The sequence below is a fragment of the Pseudophryne corroboree genome, chromosome 11 (assembly GCF_028390025.1).
Source record: "Pseudophryne corroboree isolate aPseCor3 chromosome 11, aPseCor3.hap2, whole genome shotgun sequence".
NCBI lineage: Eukaryota > Metazoa > Chordata > Amphibia > Anura > Myobatrachidae > Pseudophryne > Pseudophryne corroboree.
Window position 1 is genome coordinate 335,075,602 of NC_086454.1, and position 26,682 is coordinate 335,102,283.

Below are 26,682 nucleotides of genomic sequence, written 5' to 3' on the forward strand. Positions count from 1 at the left end.
CGGGAGGCCATCATGTCTATGTGAGGAACCCCCACCAACTGGTTACCTCCTCGAACACCTCTGGGTGGAGGCCCCACTCTCCTGAATGGAGATCGTGTCTGCTGAGGAAGTGCGCTTCCCAGTTGTCTACTCCCGGAATGAAGATTGCTGACATCGCTACAGCGTGTCTTTCTGCCCAGAGGAGGATTTTTGTCACCTCCGACATTGCAGCCCTGCTCTTCGTTCCACCTTGTCGGTTTATGTAGGCCACTGTGGTCACGTTGTCAGACTGCACCTGAACAACCCGATCCTGTAGAAGGTGTGCTGCTTGAAGAAGGCCATTGTATACGGCTCTTAGCTCCAGGATGTTTATCGGAAGAAGGGACTCCTGACTCGACCACCTTCCTTGGAAGGTTTCCCCTTGAGTGACTGCTCCCCAACCTCTTAGACTTGCATCCGTGGTTAGAAGGATCCAGTCCTGAACTACGAACCTTCGGCCCTCCAGAAGGTGTGGTAGTTGTAGCCACCAGAGGAGCGAAATCCTGGTTTTCGAAGACAGACGTATCCTCTGGTGCATGTGTAGGTGAGATCCCGACCACTGGTCCAAGAGATCCAGTTGAAAGGAGCGAGCATGAAACCTTTCGTACTGCAGAGCCTTGTAAGAGGCAACCATCTTCCCCAGAAGGCGGATGCACTGATGAACCGACACCCTGGCAGGCTTTAAGACATCCCGAACCATGGTTTGAATCACCAACGCTTTCTCCTCCGGAAGAAACACCCTCTGCACTTCTGTGTTGAGGATCATTCCCAGAAAGGACAACCTCCTGGTCAGCTCCAAATGTGACTTTGGAAGATTCAGGATCCAACCGTGTTCCGTGAGCAGACGAGTCATGAGAACAATGGACTGCAACAGCTTCTCCTTGGACAATGCTTTTATTAGCAGATCGTCCAGATACGGGATTATATTCACCCCCCGTCTGCGGAGGAGAACCATCATCTTCACCATCACCTTGGTGAACACCCTCGGTGCCGTTGAGAGGCCGAATGGCAGTGCCTGGAACTGAAAATGACTGTCCAACAGTGCAAATCGGAGATAAGCTGGATGCAGCAGCCAAATCGGAACGTGGAGGTACGCATCCTTGATATCCAGGGATACTAGGAAATCCCCCTCCTCCAGACCGGATATCATTGCCCTTAGAGACTCCATTTTGAACTTGAACTCCCTCAGAAAGGGGTTTAGTGATTTTAAGTTCAGAATGAGCCTGACCGAACCATCCAGTTTTGGTACCACAAAAAGGTCCGAATAGTAACCTTGTTTTGCAGCTGAGGTGGAACTGGTACAATGACCTTTGACTCTTCCAACTTTTGAATGGCTTCCTGTGGGACAGCCCTGTCTGCCAGCAAAACTGTCAAGCCTGATTTGAAGAATCGGTGAGGTGGGGTTTCTTGAAACTCCAGCCTGTACCCATGGGACACAATATCCTATACCCAGGGGTCCAGGCCGGACGACACCCAGCCGTGGCTGAATCGTCTGAGCTTCGCTCCCACCAGCCCTACCTCCAGGCCGCACGGTCCACCGTCATGCTGAGGACTTTGACGTACCTGAAGCAGGCTTCTGCTCCTGGGAACCTGCAGCAGCAGGTTTCTTGGATTTTGCACGACCTCCTCTAAAGAAGGTTTTAGACGGTTTGGACTTTCTTGATTTGACAGCCCGAAAGGACTGTGACGTAGCTGCAGAAAAGGATTTCTTTGTTGCAGGCGCAGCTGAGGGAAGAAAAGGTGACTTACCCGCGGTTGCCGTGTAAATCCACACATCCAACGCTTCCCCAAAGAGAGCCTGACCTGTGTAGGGTAGGTTCTCCACACTTTTCCTGGATTCCGCGTCGGCAGTCCCCTGCGAGCCGAGATAGACATGGAAGATATCCCTGCAGCCAATCGAACGCAGGTCTTTCATGGATTCAACCATAAATCCTGCAGAATCCTGAATGTTACGTAAAATAATTCAACGTTACTTTTATCCAATGTATTTGAATCTTCAAGTAACGTTCCTGACCACTTTACTATAGCCTTAGGAATCCACGCACAGGCAATAGTAGGACGTAATATCGCCCCCGAAGCCGTGTATTTGGATTTGAGCAAAGTGTCAGTTTTGCGATCAGCCGGTTCTTTTAATGCAGTAGATCCTGGAACGGGTTTAAACACATTTTTGGACAGTCTGGAGACAGACGCGTCAACAATGGGCGGATTTTACCATTTTTTCCTATCCTCAGGAAAGGGAAAAGCAACCAGAACCTTTCTAGGGATCTGAAATTTTTTCTCCGGGTTTTCTTAGACTCTCTCAAATATAGCGTTTAATTCCTTAGACGCAGGGAAGGTTAGTGAAGTTTTCTTATTGTTATCTCTAATGGCCTCAATTATCAACTGCACCCCTTTTGCAAGAGATGACGCCCCCCGCAGCACACCCCCATCACCATCTGCTGTGTCAGAATCGGTATCCGTGTCATCCTGCATAATCTGGGCAAGAGCACGTTTCTAAGAGTGTATGCTAGGGAGGCCTGAAGGAACAGAACCGGACCAAACGGCCATAGAGTTCTGTAAGACCTGAGTTGCAGTTTCATTTTGTGCAACTCTAGTAGAAATCTGAGAAATCATATTTTTGAAAGAGGCTAACCACTCAGGCTCTCTTGCAGGGACCTGCGCTAAAACAGTGCAATCCCGATTACATGGAATGGGATCATCCTGAGAGGAATTATCCTCTGCAGCGTATGAGATTCCCTGGACATAGTTTTATGGAGACAACAAACACTCCATCCACACACAGGGAAGGGGAAGACAGAAATCCTCCCCCCCCCCAAGAATGCCAAGAAAGCCACAGAGATTGGAGCCAACCCACACATGTAATAATAATAATAATAATTTTATTTATATAGCGCTCTTTCTCCAATAGGACTCAAGGCGCTTAACAGATATATAGCATGATATAATACATAAAATAATGAAGTACATTTTCATAAAATACAGAAGCACGAAGATACTAAAAGGGACACTATGGAAATGCTTGAGTAAACAGGAAAGTCTTGAGTCTACTTTTGAAGGATTCTATAGTTGGGGCCTCTCGCACTGTGCGTGGAAGTGAGTTCCATAGAGTCGGAGCCGCATGACTAAAAGCTCGACCCCCAGATGAATTACGGTAGATTCTAGGTACAGCTAAAAGTCCTTCATCTACAGATCGCAGTAATCGAGTGGGGCAGTATGGGGTCAGAAGCTGTTTCAGGTACCTTGGGCCTTGGTCATGTAATGCTTTGAAACTCAGTAAGCCAATCTTGAAGATGATTCGCCATCGTACAGGCAGCCAGTGAAGGGAGTAGAGGATGGGTGTTATGTGGCTAGAACGGGGCTGGTGGGTTAATAGCCTGGCAGCTGTGTTTTGCACCAGCTGTAAGCGTTGCAATTCTTTTGCTGGGAGACCCAGGTAGATGGCATTACAGTAGTCTAAACGAGATGATACAAATGCATGTATGACTTTTGGCAGATCATCTGAGGGAATTAAGTGTTTGATTCTGGCTATGTTCCTCAGGTGAAAGAATGAGGATTTGATTGTGGCTGATATCTGATGTTTAAGTGTCAAGCCACCATCCAGGACAACGCCAAGATTCCGCACACGATCACTGGTCTGTAATTCTGAATCCCCGAGTGTAAGTCCAGTTGGTTGGCTATGCTGCAGTCTTGTCCTTTGATGCTGCGGTCGTATTATAAGGACCTCTGTTTTATCCGGGTTCAGTCGTAGCCAGCTGGCGCTCATCCACTCCTGGAGATCAGCTAGACAGCCATTTAGGGTTGCTATTGGGTTATCAGTGCCCGGAGCAAAGGACAAGTACAGTTGTGTATCATCTGCATAGCAGTGGTAGACCAGGCCATGGCGCCTGATTATTTCACCCAATGGGAGCATGTATACTGCAAAAAGCATGGGGGATAGTATAGAACCTTGTGGGACACCACATGGCAATGGCACTGGTGGTGATGAGTATAATCCAGATGATACTCTCTGTGACCTGCCTGTGAGAAATGATTTGAACCAGCTTAGGACTGTGCCATCCAAACCACAGAAATGTATCAGTCGCTCAATCAGAAGCCCATGGTCCACGGTATCAAATGCTGCCGAGAGATCCAGAAGGATTAATATTGAACAGTCACCTCTGTCTTTTGCCATCAGAAGATCATTTAACACACACACCAGGGCTGTTTCAGTGCTATGTCTTCTCCTGAATCCTGATTGAAATGGATCATAAATATCATGGGTTGTCAGGCGGGTTTCCAGTTGATTTGCCACCACTTTCTCAATAACCTTTCCTAGGAAAGGAAGGTTTGATACCGGTCTGTAGTTGGTCATGCAGTCGGGATCTAAATTAGGTTTTTTAAGAAGCGGTCTAACAATTGCTTCCTTTAGGGGTCCAGGAAAAATGCCTGTCTGCAAAGAGCATTGAACAATTTTTGCAAAGACAGGACCAATTATATCCATACAACCTATTAGAAGCTTTGTTGAGGCTGGGTCCAGACCACAGGTGGTGGGACGCAAAATCCGAGCAATTTCAGCAGTGTCCTTTACATCCACTGGGTCAAAGCTGGTCCATGAAGGCAGGTAGCTTATATTGGCAGGCTTTGTAGTTTGGCACTCCTTTGATGGAACTGTGGAGATTCCAGCCCGGATGGTGGATATTTTATCTGCAAAGAAGTTTGCAAACTCGTTGCATCTTGCCTGGGAAAGGGTCTCATCAGTCTGCAGGCATGCTGGCTTGCAAAGCATCTCCACTGTGCGGAAAAGTTGAGCTGGCCTATTGTTTGCTGCTGTGATCTCATTTGACAGGAACTGTGATTTCTTACGAGTGATTGTCGATTGATATTCTTCGTTATGCTTTATTAGTTTTATTTTGTCATCCACTAGGTTAGTCTTCCTCCATCGTCTTTCCAGTCTACACCCCCTTTTCTTGAGCTCACTAACACTGTTGTCGAACCATGGAGCTTGACGTTGTGGTTTGCGAGGTCTTATACGCACAGGGGCGATAATATCAATTGCAGCCATAACATCCCTATTATAATAACGGACTAAGGAACAGGGATCTTCACAGGCACCCAGTATAGCAGAGAGATCCAGATTTGCTGCAAGAGCCTGGGGAGTCATACCCCTCCTTGGACGATACCTGGTCAACTCCACGGGCAGAGATCTTATTTGAGGGGTTGCAACTGAGAACCAGAGGGAGTAGTGGTCTGACCAGATGACTGGGTTTATTTTTAGGTCAGTGACTTCTAATCCAATCTGAAAGACAAGATCAAGAGTATGACCACTTTTATGTGTGGCAGAGGGAATGACCTGTGTGAAGCCCAGACCATTCATTGTGCACAGGAGGTCTTGGCCAAGGCGTGAGAGCTCATCATCCACCCATGCATTGAAATCCCCGAGGATGAGCCATCTTTGATGTTCCAGAACCAGGCCAGCAACAGTGTCTGCAATTTCTTGTAGAAATATCTTTCCATCTCCAGGTGGACGGTAAATGAGAAGTACTCTGAAACCTAATCCTGTCGAACTCCGGGCAGCAATGCACTCGAATGAGCGAGTAGTTTCAATAGGGTGGACCCTAAGTTTAAGTTCTTTTTTGAAGCAGATAGCCACCCCGCCACCCCTGCGGTCCAGTCTTGGGTTGTGGATGACAGAGTAGTTTGTTGGTACTGCAGCCTCCAATATAGGTGCTGCATTTTCATCTAGCCAGGTCTCTGTAATACAGGCTAGATCTGCAGATTCAATAAGGTCAGCAATTGTTGCAGTCTTGTTTCTTATAGATCTGGCATTACAAAGAACTGACCTGATTGGGCATACCAGAGGGCCTTCAGTTTTCTTTATGTTAATTGCAGGAGCTCTGGGTATGGGGGTCACAAAGCAAGAGTTGACCGTTTTGTCCTTCCAAACATAGGGCCGTCTTTTGGGTATCACTTCTATTTGATTGTTCTTTGAGTATGGGGGTGAGCAGGTGGGCAAAGGACGTAGATGGTTACCGGGGGAAATACATTTCCGGCCTGCTCGCTTCCCACGAATGCGCCTGTGTTTTCTTTTTAAAATGCCAAGGGATTGGAGAATAGAAGCCTGTGATGGTGTGATAGGAACTGCAGAACGTGGTGGGCGGAGTGAAAGAATGAAGCTGGAGCAATACGTATACATTTGGACATCAATGACAGATTACTATAAGTTTGAGCTGCATATGATGATGATGAGAGAGGGAGAGAAAGCAGTGGGTTTTTTTTTCTTTCTTTTTTTTCCTTTTTTTTCCTTTTTGTGTTTTGTTTTCCCCCAATTCGGTATGTGATCCAAAATTATAATGGGTTTATGAACAAAGTTATTGCTATAACCTATTGGGTATATTTGAAGCAAGTGATAAATAAAATAACTGCTGATTTAGTCAATTATCCTAGGATAGGCAGACTTTGGAAAGGTGTTAGAAGCCAGTTCCTACTGTGTAGGTGTGAAAAGTCTCAGTGTGAGAGGCCTTTGATGTAGATTTCTTGTGTGGGGGTAGTGATAACATGTCCTGGGAAATGGATCTTGATTTTAAACAGTGAGCCTTCAGCAATTCAGAGCCTGAATATACTGATATTAGTAGATTAATGCAATAAATCAGTTATTTGTTGCTCAGAGAACAGAGGTGGATGATGTCTAAGTGAGGGGCTGGATGTAGCCAAAGATAGGTTGTAATCCACAGTACCTTATCTGGGTAATGTCCAATGCAGAGTACAGCAGCTGCTAAACTGAAGGATTTCTCAGTGGAGATATGCAGAGGATTCAGTCCAGGATTCAATCCAGTGTGTATCTCAGCGCAGGAATGCAATCCGTTGGTTTTGATGAGATGTCCGCGTAGAGTAGTACAAGTTAAAGGTAAGTCCTTGGATATTTATAATGATTCATAGGTCAGTTGTGGTGAATTTAAGCTGTTTTATGGAGATGATCAGGAGCATACAAAAGGAGAGGCAGCCATCTTGGGCGCCAGTATCCAAAGTCTGTAGCGCTTCCGGATATAGGGAATCCCTTATCTAGCGCTTACTGTGCACCCTAATAGGTTACACAGTATAGATATACAGCCTCACATCCCCCCCCCCCCTCCCCTTTCTACAACCCCCTGGTAGCGTACAAGGCAGTTGGAGTTGATGTGGAGGGCCAGCTCTCCCTGTCAGCGCTTCTGCAGGCAGGAAGATGGCGCTGAACACTGCTGGGTCCACTCTAAGAAGCTCCGCCCCCTTTCATGGCGCTGCTTCCCGCTCTTCTGAAGACTATACTGGCCTGAGGAATTGTGCTGGCAGCAATCCTGGGACCCAGACAGGCTTGCTGGACAGTGTAGGGTGTAGGCGCTGGCTCAGGACACCCCTCACAGCACCGCACCATGAACCGCTGAGCCCCGGAGTGCAGTTAATACTGCACTCCCTACCCTGTTTCTGCAATCTACACACCGTCTCCCCGCTTGCCAGGGGGGGCGGTGACTAAATCGCCACTGGTCTTCTGGCTCTGTAAGGGGGTGGCGGCATGCTGCTGGGGTGAGCGATCCCCTGTGGCGGCGAACGTTCGATCCCCCCAGGAGCTCAGTGTCCTGTCAGCGGAGATAGTGGCTCAGACCCTGCAGGGCGGACACTACTCCCCCCCCCCCCCCCCCCCCTCCTAGTCCCACGAAGCAGGGAGGCTGTTGCCAGCAGCCTCCCTGTGCCTAAACTATAACAAAAATAATAAAACTAAAAAAACTCCAAAGGAGGTCTTCTAGCTGTGACCGGCTCCTGCGCAGATTTGCAGAGCTCTAGAGCACGCCTCTACCTCACTTTATGCAGGACATGGACAGATACCACACTGCCACACCGTGGAGACCAACCAGCTGAGTGACCAGGAGCTGCATTGCCTTCTCCCCGACTGAGCCAGCACCTATTTGTCATCTCTGATGTCTGATCAAACCTTACACCTGAAATAACCACAAGTGTCTTAATAACAACACAACTTGTTTTATTGATCGCACAATTCATTACCTTTATATTTTACATTCAGGCCAGTTCTGCAAGGTTCTGTTACCTATAAAGCTGCTAGTAACAGACAGGTCCATGTTCCTCTGGCAACGATGCTGGCCACACCTCTTATAATAAGTAGTTATAGGTGCAAGGCATCCTCTGGGCGCTCCATGCAGATGTGAGCCAGGGTTCTGGATTAGAGCGCTCCATGCAGACGTGAGCCAGGGCTCCGGAATGAGAGCGCTCCATGCAGACGTGAGCCAGGGCTCCGGATTAGAGTGCTCCATGCAGACGTGAGCCATGCTCCGGATTAGAGCGCTCCATGTAGACGTGAGCCAGGGATCCAAATTAGAGCGCACCATGCAAACGTGAGCAAGGACTCTGTATTAGAGCACACCATGCAGACGTGAGCCAGGACTCCGGATTAGAGCGCTCCATGCAGATGTAAGCCAGGGGTCCAGATTAGAGCGCTTTATGCAGACGTGAGCCAGGGGTCCAGATTAGAGCGCACCACGCAGACGTGAGCCAGGAATCCGGATCAGAGCGCACCATGCAGACGTAAACCAGGAATCCGGATTAGAGCGCACCATGCAGACGTGAGCCACGGTTCTGCATAGGTAGATTGGAGACTGGGGTCCATGGTGATACACAGAGGTCTGCTCCCCCAGTAAGTACATACTTGTAGCGATGATATGTAACTGGAGATGGTGAGATCTATGTAATGGGAATAGCCGGACACAGGTGGTTGTCCCTAGGATCTATTCTGCTATTGTCTAGTGCTTTTACCGCTGTTCCCAGGACACTCGCAGACCTTCTATCGCAACAGTCCACGTTCCTGACGGAGATTCCAATTCAGGCAGAAAGTGGGGAGAGTTCTCAGTGCAGGGACATCCGCCCTGTGTTCCCGCTGCCAGTGCTAGGGTCCCATCTGTGCACATGAAGAGGCTTTAGGAAGACTGCTCCTTGCTGGTTCCATCCTCAGGCGTGTCACCGGGAACCGTCCCTGCCCCGTTACTTTCCCCGCACAGTGCGTTCCTTTCCACCCAGATTTCCGGCCGCAGCTCCAGCATCCGCTCAGCTCCTACTCCCGACACCAGGGCTAGATCCTCCACCCGGCGGAAGCCATGGATCTTACGGCGGTGTGCTGTGATGTTTTGTGCCAAGCTCCGTGTGACACCTGGCAACGTCATCAGCTCTTCTTCTGTGGCCAGGTTAATGTCCAGACAGCTTTCTGGAGGTGCGGAGCTGAGGGACTTCCTCTGGTTACGCCTGCGTCCCGTCCTGCAACTCACTGCAGAACCCATGATGAGGAGCCAGCATGAGGAGACGGCGGGGCGGCTAAAGAAAAGAGATTTCCGTCAGACACTGGCAGAGCACTGACCCCAATACTAACATCTATACCCCCTGCACTGCTCCCTACTGACCCCAATACTAACATCCATACCCCCTGCACTGCTCCCTGACCCCGATAGTAACATCTGTACCCCCTGCACTGCTCCCCACTGACCCCGATAGTAACATCTATACCCCCCGCACTGCTCCGTACTGACCCAGATACTAACATCTATACCTCCTGCACTGCTCCCTGACCCCGATAGTAACATCTATACCCCCTGCACTGCTCCGTACTGACCCAGATACTAACATCTATACCCCATGCACTGCTCCCTGACCCCGATAGTAACATCTATACCCCCTGCACTGCTCCCTGACCCCGATACTAACATCTATACCTCCTGCACTGCTCCCCACTGACCCCGATACTAACATCTATACCCCCTGCACTGCTCCCTGACCCCGATACTAACATCTATACCTCCTGCACTGCTCCCCACTGACCCCGATAGTAACATCTATACCCCCTGCACTGCTCTGTACTGACCCCAATACTAACATCTATATCCCCTGCACTGCTCCCTACAGACCCCAATACTAACATCCATACCCCCTGCACTGCTCCCTGACCCCGATAGTAACATCTGTACCCCATGCACTGCTCCCCACTGACCCCGATAGTAACATCTATACCCCCCGCACTGCTCCGTACTGACCCAGATACTAACATCTATACCCCCTGCACTGCTCCCCAATGACACAGAGAGTAACATCTGTACCCCATGCACTGCTCCCCACTGACCCAGATACTAACATCTATACCCCCTGAGCTGCTCCCTACTGACCCAGATAGTAACATCTATACCCCCTGCGCTGCTCCCTACTGACCCCAATACTAACATCTATACCCCATTCACTACCCCCTACTGACCCCAATACTAACATCTATACCCCCTGCACTGTCCCAGGATCTGCTCCCTACTGATCCCGATTGTAACATCTATACCCCCTGCACTGCTCCCTACTGACCCTGATAGTAACATCTATACCCCCTGCACTGCTCCCTACTGACCCTGGTAGTAACATCTATACCCCCTGCACTGCTCCCTACTGACCCTGATACGAACATCAATACCCCCTGCACTGCTCCCTACTGACCCTGATAGTAACATCTATACCCCCTGCATTGCTCCCTACTGACCCTGATAGTAACATCTATACCCCCTGCATTGCTCCCTACTGACCCTGATAGTAACATCTATACCCCCTGCATTGCTCCCTACTGACCCTGATAGTAACATCTATACCCCCTGCATTGCTCCCTACTGACCCTGATAGTAACATCTATACACCCTGCACTGTTCCCTACTGACCCCGATACGAACATCTATACCCCCTGCATCATCCCAGGATCTGCTCTCTACTGACCCCGATACTAACATCTATACCCCCTTCACTGCTCCCGATACGAACATCTATACCCCCTGCACTGTTCCCTACTGATCCTGATAGTAACATCTATACCCCCTGCACCATCCCAGGATCTGCTCTCTACTGACTACGATACTAACATCTATATCTCCTGCACTGCTCCCTACTGACCCCGATACTAACATCTATACCCCCTGCACTGCTCCCTACTGACCCCAGCAGTAACCTCTATACTCCCTACACTGTCCCAGGATCTGCTCCCTACTGACCCTGATAGTAATATCTATACCCCCTGCACTGCTCCCTACTGACCACTATAGTAACATCTATACCCCCTGCACTGCTCCCTACTGACCCCAACAGTAACATCTATACCCCCTGCGGCCTACTGACCCCAATACTAACATCTATACCCCCTGCACTGTCCCAGGATCTGCTCCCTACTGTAACATCTATACCCCCTGCACTGCTCCCTACTGACCCTGATACGAACATCAATACCCCCTGCAATACTCCCTACTGACCCTGATAGTAACATCTATACCCCCTGCACTGCTCCCTACTGACCCTGGTAGTAACATCTATACCCCCTGCACTGCTCCCTACTGACCCTGATACGAACATCAATACCCCCTGCACTGCTCCCTACTGACCCTGATAGTAACATCTATACCCCCTGCACTGCTCCCTACTGACCCTGATACGAACATCAATACCCCCTGCACTGCTCCCTACTGACCCTGATAGTAACATCTATACCCCCTGCATTGCTCCCTACTGACCCTGATAGTAACATCTATACACCCTGCACTGCTCCCTACTGACCCCGATACGAACATCTATACCCCCTGCACCATCCCAGGATCTGCTCTCTACTGACCCCGATACTAACATCTATACCCCCTGCACTGCTCCCTACTGACCACTATAGTAACATCTATACCCCCTGCACTGTTCCCTACTGACCCTGACAGTAACATTTATACCCCCTGCACTGTCCCAGGATCTGCTCCCTACTGACCCCGATAGAAACATCTATACCCCCTGCACTGCTCCTTACTGACGCCGACAGTAACATCTATACCCCCTGCACTGCTCCCTACTGACCCCAATAGTAACATCTATACCCCCTGCACGTCCCAGGATCTGATCCCTACTGACCCCGATAGTAATATCTATACCCCCTGCACTGCTCCCTACTGACCCTGATAGTAACATCTATACCCCCTGCACTGCTCCTTACTGACCCAGACAGTAACATCTATACCCGCTGCACTGTCCCAGGATCTGCTCCCTACTGACCCGATAGTAATATCTATACCCCCTGCACTGCTCCCTACTGACCCCCGACAGTAATATCTATACCCCCTGCACTGCCCCAGGATCTGCTCCCTACTGACCCCGATAGTAACATCTATACCCCCTGCACTGTCCCAGGATCTGCTCCGTACTGACCCCGATAGTAATATCTATACCCCCTGCACTGCTCCCTACTGACCCTGATAGTAACATCTATACTCCCGGCACTGCTCCCTACTGACCCTGATAGTAACATCTATACTCCCGGCACTGCTCCCTACTGACCCTGATAGTAACATCTATACTCCCGGCACTGCTCCCTACTGACCCTGATAGTAACATCTATACTCCCGGCACTGCTCCCTACTGACCCTGATAGTAACATCTATACTCCCGGCACTGCTCCCTACTGACCCTGATAGTAACATCTATACCCCCTGCACTGCTCCTTACTGACCCCGACAGTAACACCTATAACCCCTGCACTGCTCCCAGTATCTGCTCCCTACTGACCATGATAGTAACATTAATACACCCTGAACTGCTACCAACTGACCCCGATAGTAACATCTATAACCCCTGCACTGCTCCCTACTGATCGCTATAGTAACATCTATACCCCCACACTGCTCCCTACTGACCCCGACAGTAATATCTATACCCCCTGCACTGTCCCAGGATCTGCTCCCTACTGACCCCGATAGTAATATCTATACCCCCTGCACTGCTCCCTACAGACCGCTATAGTAACATCTATATCCCCTGCACTGCTCCCTACTGACCCCAACAGTAACATCTATACCCCCTGCACTGTCCCAGGATCTACTCCCTACTGACCCCGATAGTAACATCTATACCCCCTGCACTGCTCCTTACTGACCCCGACAGTAACATCTATATCCGCTGCACTGCTCCCTACTGACCCCAATAGAAACATCTATACCCCCTGCACTGCTCCCTACTGACCCCAATAGTAACATCTATATCCCCTGCACCGTCCAGGATTTGCTCCCTACTAACCCCGATAGTAACATCTATACCCCCTGCACTGCTCCCTACTGACCCTGATAGTAACAGCTATACTCCCGGCACTGCTCCCTACTGACCCCTATAGTAACATCTATACCCCCTGCACTGCTCCCTACTGACCCCGATAGTAACATCTATACCCCCTGCACTGCTCCCTACTGACTCAGATAGTAACATCTATACCCCCTGCACTGTTCCCTACTGACCCCGATAGTAACATCTATACCCCCTGCACTGCTCCCTACTGACTCAGACAGTAACATCTATACCCCCTGCACTGTTCCCTACTGACCCCGATAGTAACATCTATACCCCCTGCACTGCTCCCTACTGACCACGACAGTAACATCTATACCCCCTGCACTGTTCCCTACTGACCCCGATAGTAACATCTATACCCCCTGCACTGCTCCCTACTGACTCAGATAGAAACATCTACACCCCTGCACTGCTCCCTACTGACCCCGATAGTAACATCTATACCCCCTGCACTGCTCCCTACTGACCCCAATAGTAACATCTATACCCCCTGCACCGTCCCAGGATTTGCTCCCTACTGACCCTGATAGTAACATTTATACCCCCTGCACTGCTCCCTACTGACTCAGATAGTAACATCTATACCCCCTGCACTGCTCCCTACTGACCCCAATAGTAACATATATACCCCCTGCACTGCTCCCTACTGACCCCAATAGTAACATCTATACCCCCTGCACCACTCCCTACTGACCCCAATAGTAACATCTATACCCCCTGCACTGTTCCCTACTGACCCCGATAGTAACATCTATAGCCCCTACACTGCTCCCTACTAACCCCGATAGTAACATCTATACCCCCTGCACTACTCCCTACTGACCCTGATAGTAACATCTATACACCCTGCACCATTCCAGGATCTGCTCCCTACTGATGCAGATATATATGTACTTACAATCCCCTCCCCCACCACACACACACACTGGTCAGCCATGCAGTCTTCCTGGCACTCACCTGGACAGGCGATGAACGCTTGCTAGAGAATGGCTGGGAGAGGACTCTGGAGCAGGATAAAGGTGTGTCACGGTGTAATGAGTAACTAAGTGACCTTTTCACTACTAGATAAGATAATGTGAGTGAATATACTGGCATATAATGGAAGTGTGAGCTGTGGGGTCAGGAATCCTGCCTGGGTTGGGCTTCTATGGACACAACAAGACGTTTTTGTGTTGATGGAATATTATTTGGGTTACCGCAGTGAACGGACAATTCGGAGTTCTGGGGCTAGAGATGCGTAAATCCGTGACCTCCGCCCACTATGGATAAGATGCAGGAGAGATAAGGGACGCACTGTCATACCCAGCACAACTACAGGTAACTGGCAGGAGAGATATGGGACGCACTGTTATACCCAGCACGGCTACAGGTAACTGGCAGGAGAGATGAGGGACGCACTGTCATACCCAGCACAATTACAGGTAACTGGCAGGAGAGATGAGGGACGCACTGTCATACCCAGCACAACTACAGGTAACTGGCAGGAGAGATGAGGGACGCACTGTCATACCCAGCACAACTACAGGTAACTGGCAGGAGGGATGAGGGACGCACTGTCATACCCAGCACGGCTACAGGTAACTGGCAGGAGAGGTGAGGGGCGCACTGTCATACCCAGCACGGCTACATGTAACTGGTAGGAGAGGTGAGGGGCGCACTGTCATACCCAGCACAGCTACAGGTAACTGGTAGGAGAGATGAGGGACGCACTGTCATACCCAGCACGTTACAGGTAACTGGCAGGAGAGATGAGGGGCGCACTGTCATACCCAGCACAGCTACAGGTAACTGGTAGGAGAGATGAGGGGCGCACTGTCATACCCAGCACAGCTACAGGTAACTGGCAGGAGAGATGAGGGGCGCACTGTCATACCCAGCACAGCTACAGGTAACTGGCAGGAGAGATATGGGGCGTACTGTCATACCCAGAATGGCTAGAGGTAATTTGCAGGAGAGATATGGGGCATACTGTCATACCCAGCACGGCTACAGGTAACTGGCAGGAGAGATATGGGGCGCACTGTCATACCCAGAATGGCTAGAGGTAATTTGCAGGAGATATAATGGGGTGCACTGTCATACCCAGCACAGCAACAGAGAACTGGCAGGAGAGATATGGGGTGCAGTCATACCTGGCTCAGCTACAGGTAACTGGAGGAGAGATATGGGGCGCACTGTCATACCCGGCACGGCTACAGGTAACTGGCAGGAGAGATGAGGGATGCACTGTCATACCTGGCTCAGCTACAGGTAACTGGAGGAAAGATATGGGGCGCACTGTCATACCTGGCTCAGCTACAGGTAACTGGCAGGAGAGATATGGGGTGCACTGTCATACCCGGCACGGCAACAGGTAATTTGCAACATAGATATGGGGCGCACTGTCACACCCGGCAGGGCTACAGGTAACTGGCAGGAGGGATATAGGGCGCACTGTCATACGCATGGCTACAGGTAACTGGTAGGAGGGATATGGGGGACGCACTGTCATACCCAGCACAACTACAGGTAACTGGCAGGAGAGATGAGGGACGCACTGTCATACCCGGCACGGCTACATGTAACTGGCAGGAGAGATAAGGGACGCACTGTCATACCCAGCACGGCTACAGGTAACTGGCAGGAGAGATGAGGCACGCACTGTCATACCTGGCACGGCTACATGTAACTGGAAGGAGAGATAAGGGACGCACTGTCATACCCAGCACGGCTACGGTTAACTGGCAGGAGAGATGAGGGACGCACTGTCATACCCGGCACGGCTACATGTAACTGGCAGGAGAGATAAGGGACACACTGTCATACCTAGCACGGCTACAGGTAACTGGCAGGAGAGATATGGGGCGCACTGTCATACCCAGCACGGCTACAGGCAACTGGCAGGAGAGATATGGGGCGCACTGTCATACCCAGAATGGCTAGAGGTAATTTGCAGGAGAGATAATGGGGTGCACTGTCATACCCAGCACGGCTACAGGTAACTGGCAGGAGAATTATGGGGCGCACTGTCATACCCAGAATGGCTAGAGGTAATTTGCAGGAGAGATAATGGGGTGCACTGTCATAGCCAGCACAGCAACAGAAAACTGGCAGGAGAGATATGGGGCACACTGTCATACCTGGCTCAGCTACAGGTAACTGGAGGAGAGATATGGGGCGCAGTGTCATACCTGGCTCAGCTACAGGCAACTGGAGGAGAGATATGGGGCACACTGTCATACCTGGCTCAGCTACAGGTAACTGGAGGAGAGCTATGGGGCGCACTGTCATACCCAGCACAACTACAGGTAACTGGTAGGAGAGATGAGGGGCGCACTGTCATGCACAGCTACAGGTAACTGGTAGGAGAGATGAGGGGCGCACTGTCATACCCACCACGGTTACAGGTAACTGGCAGGAGAGATGAGGGGCGCACTGTCATACCCAGCACAGCTACAGGTAACTGGTAGGAGAGATGAGGGACGCACTGTCATACCCAGCACGGTTACAGGTAACTGGCAGGAGAGATGAGGGGCGCACTGTCATACCCAGCACAGCTACAGGTAACTGGTAGGAGAGATGAGGGGCGCACTGTCATACCCAGCACTGCTACAGGTAACTGGTAGGAGAGATGAGGGGCGCACTGTTATACCCAGCACAGCTACAGGTAACTGGCAGGAGAGATGAGGGACGCACTGTCATACCCAGAACGGTTACAGGTAACTGGCAGGAGAGATGAGGGGTGCACTGTCATACCCAGCACAGCTACAGGTAACTGGCAGGAGATGAGGGGTGCACTGTCATACCCAGCACGGCTACAGGTAACTGGCAGGAGAGATGAGGAACGCACTGTCATACCCAGCACGGTTACAGGTAACTGGCAGGAGAGATGAGGGGCGCACTGTCATACCCAGCACGGCTACAGGTAACTGGCAGGAGAGATGAGGGGTGCACTGTCATACCCAGCACAGCTACAGGTAACTGGCAGGAGAGATGAGGGGCGCACTGTCATACCCAGCACAACTACAGGTAACTGGCAGGAGAGATGAGGGGTGCACTGTCACACCCAGCACAGCTACAGGTAACTGGCAGGAGAGATGTAGGGCGTACTGTCATACCCAGCACGGCTACAGGTAACTGGCAGGAGAGATATGGGGCACACTGTCATACCTGGCACAGCTACAGGTAACTGGTAGGAGAGATGAGGGACGCACTGTCATACCCAGCACGGTTACAGGTAACTGGCAGGAGAGATGAGGGGCGCACTGTCATACCCAGCACAGCTACAGGTAACTGGTAGGAGAGATGAGGGGCGCACTGTCATACCCAGCACAGCTACAGTTAACTGGTAGGAGAGATGAGGGGCGCACTGTCATACCCAGCACAGCTACAGGTAACTGGCAGGAGAGATGAGGGGCGCACTGTCATACCCAGCACAGCTACAGGTAACTGGCAGGAGAGATGAGGGGCGCACTGTCATACCCAGCACAGCTACAGGTAACTGGTAGGAGAGATGAGGGGCGCACTGTCATACCCAGCACGGCTACAGGTAACTGGCAGGAGAGATGAGGGGCGCACTGTCATACCCAGCACAGCTACAGGTAACTGGTAGGAGAGAGGAGGGGCGCACAGTCATACACAGCTACAGGTAACTGGTAGGAGAGATGAGGGGTGCACTGTCATACCCAGCACGGTTACAGGTAACTGGCAGGAGAGATGAGGGATGCACTGTCATACCCAGCACGGCTACAGGTAACTGGCAGGAGAGATGAGGGGTGCACTGTCATACCCAGCACAGCTACAGGTAACTGGCAGGAGAGATGAGGGGCGCACTGTCATACCCAGCACAACTACAGGTAACTGGCAGGAGAGATGAGGGGTGCACTGTCACACCCAGCACAGCTACAGGTAACTGGCAGGAGAGATGTGGGGCGTACTGTCATACCCAGCACGGCTACAGGTAACTGGCAGGAGAGATATGGGGCACACTGTCATACCTGGCTCAGCTACAGGTAACTGGAGGAGAGATATGGGGCGCAGTGTCATACCTGGCTCAGCTACAGGTAACTGGAGGAGAGATATGGGGCACACTGTCATACCTGGCTCAGCTACAGGTAACTGGAGGAGAGATATGGGGCGCACTGTCATACCTAGCACAACTACAGGTAACTGGTAGGAGAGATGAGGGGCGCACTGTCATGCACAGCTACAGGTAACTGGTAGGAGAGATGAGGGACGCACTGTCATACCCAGCACGGTTACAGGTAACTGGCAGGAGAGATGAGGGGCGCACTGTCATACCCAGCACAGCTACAGGTAACTGGTAGGAGAGATGAGGGGCGCACTGTCATACCCAGCACAGCTACAGTTAACTGGTAGGAGAGATGAGGGGCGCACTGTCATACCCAGCACAGCTACAGGTAACTGGTAGGAGAGATGAGGGGCGCACTGTCATACCCAGCACGGCTACAGGTAACTGGCAGGAGAGATGAGGGGCGCACTGTCATACCCAGCACAGCTACAGGTAACTGGTAGGAGAGATGAGGGGCGCACTGTCATACCCAGCACGGCTACAGGTAACTGGCAGGAGAGATGAGGGGCGCACTGTCATACCCAGCACAGCTACAGGTAACTGGTAGGAGAGATGAGGGGCGCACAGTCATACACAGCTACAGGTAACTGGTAGGAGAGATGAGGGGTGCACTGTCATACCCAGCACGGTTACAGGTAACTGGCAGGAGAGATGAGGGATGCACTGTCATACCCAGCACGGCTACAGGTAACTGGCAGGAGAGATGAGGGGTGCACTGTCATACCCAGCACAACTACAGGTAACTGGCAGGAGAGATGAGGGGTGCACTGTCATACCCAGCACAACTACAGGTAACTGGCAGGAGAGATGAGGGGCGCACTGTCATACCCAGCACAACTACAGGTAACTGGCAGGAGAGATGAGGGGTGCACTGTCACACCCAGCACAGCTACAGGTAACTGGCAGGAGAGATATGGGGCGTACCGTCATACCCAGCACGGCTACAGGTAACTGGCAGGAGAGATATGGGGCGCACTGTCATACCCAGAATGGCTAGAGGTAATTTGCAGGAGATATAATGGGGTGCACTGTCATACCCAACACAGCAACAGAGAACTGGCAGGAGAGATATGGGGTGCAGTCATACCTGGCTCAGCTACAGGTAACTGGAGGAGAGATATGGGGCGCACTGTCATACCCGGCACGGCTACAGGTAACTGGCAGGAGAGATGAGGGGCGCACTGTCATACCCAGCACGGCTACAGGTAACTGGTAGGAGAGATGAGGGGCGCACCGTCATACACAGCTACAGGTAACTGGTAGGAGAGATGAGGGGTGCACTGTCATACCCAGCACGGTTACAGGTAACTGGCAGGAGAGATGAGGGACGCACTGTCATACCCAGCACGGCTACAGGCAACTGGCAGGAGAGATGAGGGGTGCACTGTCATACCCAGCACAGCTACATGTAACTGGTAGGAGAGATGAGAGGCGCACCGTCATACACAGCTACAGGTAACTTGTAGGAGAGATGAGGGGTGCACTGTCATACCCAGCACGGTTACAGGTAACTGGCAGGAGAGATGAGGGACGCACTGTCATACCCAGCACGGCTTCAGGTAACTGGCAGGAGAGATGAGGGGCGCACTGTCATACCCAGCACAGCTACAGGTAACTGGTAGGAGAGATGAGGGTCGCACTGTCATACCCAGCACAGCTACAGGTAACTGGCAGGAGAGATGAGGGGCGCACTGTCATACCCAGCACAGCTACAGGTAACTGGTAGGAGAGATGAGGGGCGCACTGTCATACCCAGCACAACTACAGGTAACTGGCAGGAGAGATGAGGGGTGCACTGTCATACCCAGCACAGCTACAGGTAACTGGCAGGAGAGATATGGGGCGTACTGTCATACCCAGCACGGCTACAGGTAACTGGCAGGAGAGATATGGGGCGCACTGTCATACCCAGAATGGCTAGAGGTAATTTGCAGGAGAGATAATGGGGTGCACTGTCATACCCAACACAGCAACAGAGAACTGGCAGGAGAGATATGGGGTGCAGTCATACCTGGCTCAGCTACAGGTAACTGGAGGAGAGATATGGGGCGCACTGCCATACCCGGCACGGCTACAGGTAACTGGCAGGAGAGATGAGGGGCGCACTGTCATACCCAGAATGGCTACAGGTAACTGGCAGGCGAGATATGGGACGCACTGTCATGCACGGCTACAGGTAACTGGCAGGAGAGATGAGGGATGCACTGTCATACCTGGCTCAGCTACAGGTAACTGGAGGTAAGATATGGGGCACACTGTCATACCTGGCTCAGCTACAGGTAACTGGCAGGAGAGATATGGGGTGCACTGTCATACCCGGCACGGCAACAAGTAATTTGCAACAGAGATATGGGGCGCACTGTCATACCCGGCAGGGCTACAGGTAACTGGCAGGAGGGATATGGGGCGCACTGTCATACCCATGGCTACAGGTAACTGGTAGGAGGGATATGGGGGACGCACTGTCATACCCAGCACAACTACAGGTAACTGGCAGGAGAGATGAGGGGCACACTGTCATACCCAGCACAACTACAGGTAACTGGCAGGAGAGATGAGGCACGCACTGTCATACCCGGCACGGCTACATGTAACTGGCAGGAGAGATAAGGGACGCACTGTCATACCCAGCACGGCTACAGGTAACTGGCAGGAGATTTGAGGCACGCACTGTCATACCCGGCACGGCTACATGTAACTGGAAGGAGAGATAAGGGACGCACTGTCATACCCAGCACGGCTACAGGTAACTGGCAGGAGAGATGAGGCACGCACTGTCATACCCGGCACGGCTACATGTAACTGGCAGGAGAGATAAGGGACGCACTGTCATACCCAGCACGGCTACAGGTAACTGGCAGGAGAGATATGGGGCGCACTGTCATACCCAGCATGGCTACAGGTAACTGGCAGGAGAGATATGGGACGCACTGTCATACCCAGAATGGCTAGAGGTAATTTGCAGGAGAGATAATGGGGTGCACTGTCATAGCCAGCACAGCAACAGAGAACTGGCAGGAGAGATATGGGGCAATAATTCTTATAAAACACAGCGCTTACTAAACCACCAAGCAAACCATAAAATTGTCAATTAATGACCACTATTTTGTTAATATCTGGTTTTTGCAGCTCCTAATGGTGGTACTGTTCCACCAAATAAAACAGACAATTATACAATAAACAAACAAGGAGCGCTGAAACCAGATATAAAAAATATATATTTTGTACAGCTTTATTAAAATATAATCCACATATATGACCACATTTAAAATAAATATAAGAATTACTTAAATCCTGTGCCTCTGACTCAATATAAATGTCCGTTAAGATTTTTATATAAATCCATCCATATATGTACTGAGGTAAGTCTATATCAACTTCTCATGAGGATATATTTGGCATCCAAATTATATAGTCTCTGTGACCCAGTTTCTTATAACCACATATGCATGTGTGTCCACGGGGGAGAGCGCTGTGATGTTTAGATGTCTCCAGCGGTATGCTACGACCCCGAATTAGCAGTGTGAGCTGATGGATACTCACGGCAGCCGCAGCTGTGATAGTAAGATGTCTCCAGCGGTATACTGCGACCCCGGAATGATATAGCTGCAATGTGGGCTGATGGATACTCACAACTGCCGCAGCTTGTGATGAGCGGGGAGCGTGCCTCTTTAGCCAGGTCACGCTTCAGCAAAAACCCCGATTAGCGGCTCGCCGGCCAATGATGCAGCCACAGAGAGAAGTGAGGAGTCGTCAGACAACAGGATTCAGGTGATAAGTGCCCTCCTTACGCGTTTCTCCGCCAGTAGGGCATGCGGTTTCGTCAGAGGTTTGTCATTGCAGTGTTGCTGGATCCTATTTAAACTGGGATCAACCAATCATCTTGTTGATTACCTTAATCATATACAGTTGTTCAGACCTATATATGTGGCATGCTGCAAACATTACTCAGCACAAAATCACTAGTGTTACCCGCAGCTGTGTAAATACTATTTCAATATAACATATTAAATGGTCCATATTGGTTTACTTGGTGGTTTATAGATTTAAATGGTTTAATACCATTAGCTAGCCATTCTATAATTTAAACATTGATAAAATTAAATTAATAAAATTAATAAAATTGACCAGGAGACTGAAATATAAATCATCTACAATAGGCTTAAATCGTACCGAAAGATACATGGCTAGGGACATCTCAGGGTTTTTTAGGGCAAAGAGAGGGACAGAAGTGGGGGTCACACAACAGATTCGAACAGGGTCAGTTTACCCCCACTACCCCAAAAAGATCAAGAGAAGAAATAGAGGATGTAGAGGAGGACAGAGGGTTCAATGCCAAAAACGGAAGACTAGGATAAGAAATAGGGGTATCTATAATTTATCGACTAGGACCCTTAATGAACATGAAAAAGCGGTGATCGCAAAAGGTTTGAAGTTTGCACCTTCGACAAAACCTGATATTTTCGAATTATTCGTAGCACTTAATAAATTTACAAGGGATCTGTGTCGAAAAAGATATTTTACCAACAAAACACTTAAAAATAAAGATATCGAAGGAGTACCAATAGTATTGAATGAAGAAGATGACAATGGCTTATCTGTATTGAATTCTTTGCTATTGGAAAATGAGGATGGAGGTTGTCTTATAAGTGATCAACCAATTAAAATATTTGATACAGCACATAATGTAGGAACGAATATTGATAATAGTAAAAAATTTCGTAAAAAATCAGAATTTTACCCTATGCAACATAGGAGTGCCTATATTGAGACATTTTATACGTCAACACTAAATGATTTTCGCCTCCTATGTGATAAACAGAAAAATAGTAATAATAAGAAATTTAAAAGGGATAATCTCAATAAGAATGAACGTCGGGCACTAATTTCTTTAAAGAAGGATAATAACATCATTATTAAAAGCGCCGATTAAGGCGGGGGAGTCATAATACAAGATAGGTCAGCTTATATAGAGGAAGCAGAGAGACAACTTTACAATAAAGATTATTATCACAAATTGGGTATGAATCCAACTGAGAGATTTCTACAGGAGTTTAGGAGTCTTCTAGATAAAGCCCTGATGGAGAGAGCTATCACCAAAGATGAATTCATGTATCTGTTTAACCCTTATCCTATTATCCCCACATACTATCACCTTCCCAAAATTCACAAATCACTTATAGCACCTCCTGGACGTCCCATAATTTCGGGTGTTGGGTCCCTCACATCTAATTTATCAGCTTTTGTTGATTTCTTTTTGCAGACTCACGTCGTGGGCCTTCGATCGTACATCAGAGACACCACCCATTTTTTAAATCTGGTGGGTGGGATTAAGTGGCGACAGGACTATGTTTTTTTGACATGCGATGTCGAATCTCTTTATACCAACATCCCACACCATGAGGGTGTGGAGGCCTGTCGTCACTTTCTCAATACTGATGAACACTTGTGGCCCGAACGTCGTGAGTTTGTACTAGAGTCAATAAAATACATTTTGGCACACAATTATTTTTTATTTAATTCACAGTTTTTTCTTCAAATACACGGTACCGCCATGGGCACCAGGTTCGCCCCAAGTTTTGCGAATTTATATATGGGCCTCTTCGAAGAAAAATACATCTGGGGGGGTCCATTTGGGGCGAACCTGGTGCTGTATGGTCGGTACATAGATGATCTTTTTATTATTTGGGATGGGGTCTCTTCTGTTTCTTCGTTTATGTCTTATATTAATTCTAACACTTTCGGACTTAAGTTTACACATACCTGTCACCCTACTCACATTAATTATCTTGATGTGGCTCTCTCCATCAGGGAGGATAAGATAGTAACGGGTACTTATAGAAAGGAAGTTGACTGTAATAGTTATTTAAATTACGGGAGTTGTCACCACCAAAAGTGGAAAGACAACATTCCAGTTGGACAATACTTGAGGATGAAGAGAAATTGTACAGAGCTGAATGAATTCCATAAACACACTGCCATACTCACAGAGGCCTTTTTGGACCAAGGTTACCCTCTAGAATTATTAAATGAAGCATTGGATAAAGTAGAGAGTAGAGATAGAGGTTCCCTCCTGACTACTACTAAAAAAGAGAGAAGTGAGGTACTGAAGAATAAAAATGAAGGAGAAATCCTTCCATTTATCACTAAATATAATGTTTGTTCCAATGAAATTAGAAGTATACTTAACAAGAACTTTGATATTCTAAAACTGGACACAACCCTTAAACCCTCTCTGGGGGATACAGCGAAAGTGGTCTTTCGTAAAGCTAAGAATATTAAGAACTTTATATCCCCTAGTTACTTTCAGGCACAGAAAGAAGATATATCCAAATTTAAAACTAAGAACTGGTTAACAACCCTGAGTGGTTGTTATAAGTGTGGAAGAAAAAATTGTCTTACATGTCCCTTTATGATTAATAGGAGTACACACTTTAAATCGTGTAGTTTGGGTCTTTCCTTCGATATAAAGACTATTATCAACTGTCAACAGACCTATGTTATTTATCTAGTGAGTTGTAGATGTGGTAAGCAATATGTGGGTAGGACCACAAGGTCTTTGAACACCAGGTTTCTCGAACATAGAAGGAACGTAATGAAGAAGAACCTCAAACATAGCCTCTCAAGACATGTAGTCCATCGGCATGGAGGAAGTATCGAAGTATTAACGGTCCAGGGGATTGAATATGTAGCCCCCACACCAAGAGGAGGGGACAGATTTAATCGTCTATGTACCAGAGAAGCCTTCTGGATATTCTCGTTGGGCACACTTGTCCCAGGTGGTCTGAACGAGAATATCGAACTAAACAATATTGGAAGTTGTTAATTTGAGGTATACAATTCTTGTTTTGTTACGGTTAAAGGATATCTCAAAAATATGGATCACAATATACGAAGCAAATACTAATGATTATTAGAACAAAGTAAATGAAATATAGATAAAAATTTAATAACGATACAAAAATATATGAAAATGTTAGAACATCAATTATATCTATATTATATTTATACAGATACTTTTATTGTCATTATTCATATTTGAACCTAGTAATAAATAAATGAGACAGATGTTTCTCCTCTACGTCCCCTTGTTTTCACCTCCTTTTCTTCTTTTTCTTGGGAATAAATAAATATATTATCAGTTGAAAGTATAAGTATATTGAATTACCATTAAAATTGATGATAAACTAAAATGAATATTGTGTATGGATTTGAACCTGGTACTCCGTGTGCTGTGTGCACTGAAGAAATCCATTGAGCTATTGAAGCTATTTATCTGATTCTTTTACAGACGATGTACATTTCAGTGCCATAGTTCTACTAATAACAAAATGATCGTATTTGAACCCTGGTACTCTGGGTGTTGTGTGCACTGAATAAATCCGCTGAGCTATTGAAGCCATGTATCTTTCGGTACGATTTTAAGCCTATTGTAGATGATTTATATTTCAGTCTCCTGGTCAATTTTATTAATTTAATTTTATCAATGTTTAAATTATAGAATGGCTAGCTAATGGTATTAAACCATTTAAATCTATAAACCACCAAGTAAACCAATATGGACCATTTAATATGTTATATTGAAATAGTATTTACACAGCTGCGGGTAACACTAGTGATTTTGTGCTGAGTAATGTTTGCAGCATGCCACATATATAGGTCTGAACAACTGTATATGATTAAGGTAATCAACAAGATGATTGGTTGATCCCAGTTTAAATAGGATCCAGCAACACTGCAATGACAAACCTCTGACGAAACCGCATGCCCTACTGGCGGAGAAACGCGTAAGGAGGGCACTTATCACCTGAATCCTGTTGTCTGACGACTCCTCACTTCTCTCTGTGGCTGCATCATTGGCCGGCGAGCCGCTAATCGGGGTTTTTGCTGAAGCGTGACCTGGCTAAAGAGGCACGCTCCCCGCTCATCACAAGCTGCGGCAGTTGTGAGTATCCATCAGCTCACATTGCAGCTATATCATTCCGGGGTCGCAGTATACCGCTGGAGACATCTTACTATCACAGCTGCGGCTGCCGTGAGTATCCATCAGCTCACACTGCTAATTCGGGGTCGTAGCATACCGCTGGAGACATCTAAACATCACAGCGCTCTCCCCCGTGGACACACATGCAAATGTGGTTATAAGAAACTGGGTCACAGAGACTATATAATTTGGATGCCAAATATATCCTCATGAGAAGTTGATATAGACTTACCTCAGTACATATATGGATGGATTTATATAAAAATCTTAACGGACATTTATATTGAGTCAGAGGCACAGGATTTAAGTAATTCTTATATTTATTTTAAATGTGGTCATATATGTGGATTTTAATAAAGCTGTACAAAATATATATTTTTTATATCTGGTTTCAGCGCTCCTTGTTTGTTTATTGTATAATTGTCTGAGATATGGGGCACACTGTCATACCTGGCTCAGCTACAGGTAACTGGGGGAGAGATAT

The 26,682-nt window shown here is 48.5% G+C and overlaps 1 protein-coding gene across 2 annotated transcripts in view; it reads right to left on the reverse strand.

Annotated features, from left to right (window-relative positions):
• Positions 1 to 7,987: 7,987 nt before the first annotated feature.
• Positions 7,988 to 26,682, reverse strand: part of LOC134969685 (endonuclease/exonuclease/phosphatase family domain-containing protein 1-like) — a 28,024-nt gene continuing 9,329 nt past the window's right edge. The window contains exons 1-2 of one of the 2 annotated variants that reach the window (XR_010189518.1): positions 14,101 to 14,342; positions 7,988 to 9,348 (exon numbers count right to left, since the gene is read on the reverse strand). Coding sequence is in view for 1 of the 2 variants with exons in the window: in XM_063945790.1 (XP_063801860.1) it covers positions 8,958 to 9,348 (391 nt within the window). In the remaining variant the exon portion in view is untranslated. Of the gene's footprint in view, positions 9,349 to 14,100; positions 14,343 to 26,682 lie in introns of those variants that run through there. The other variant, XM_063945790.1, reaches the window with a different exon arrangement.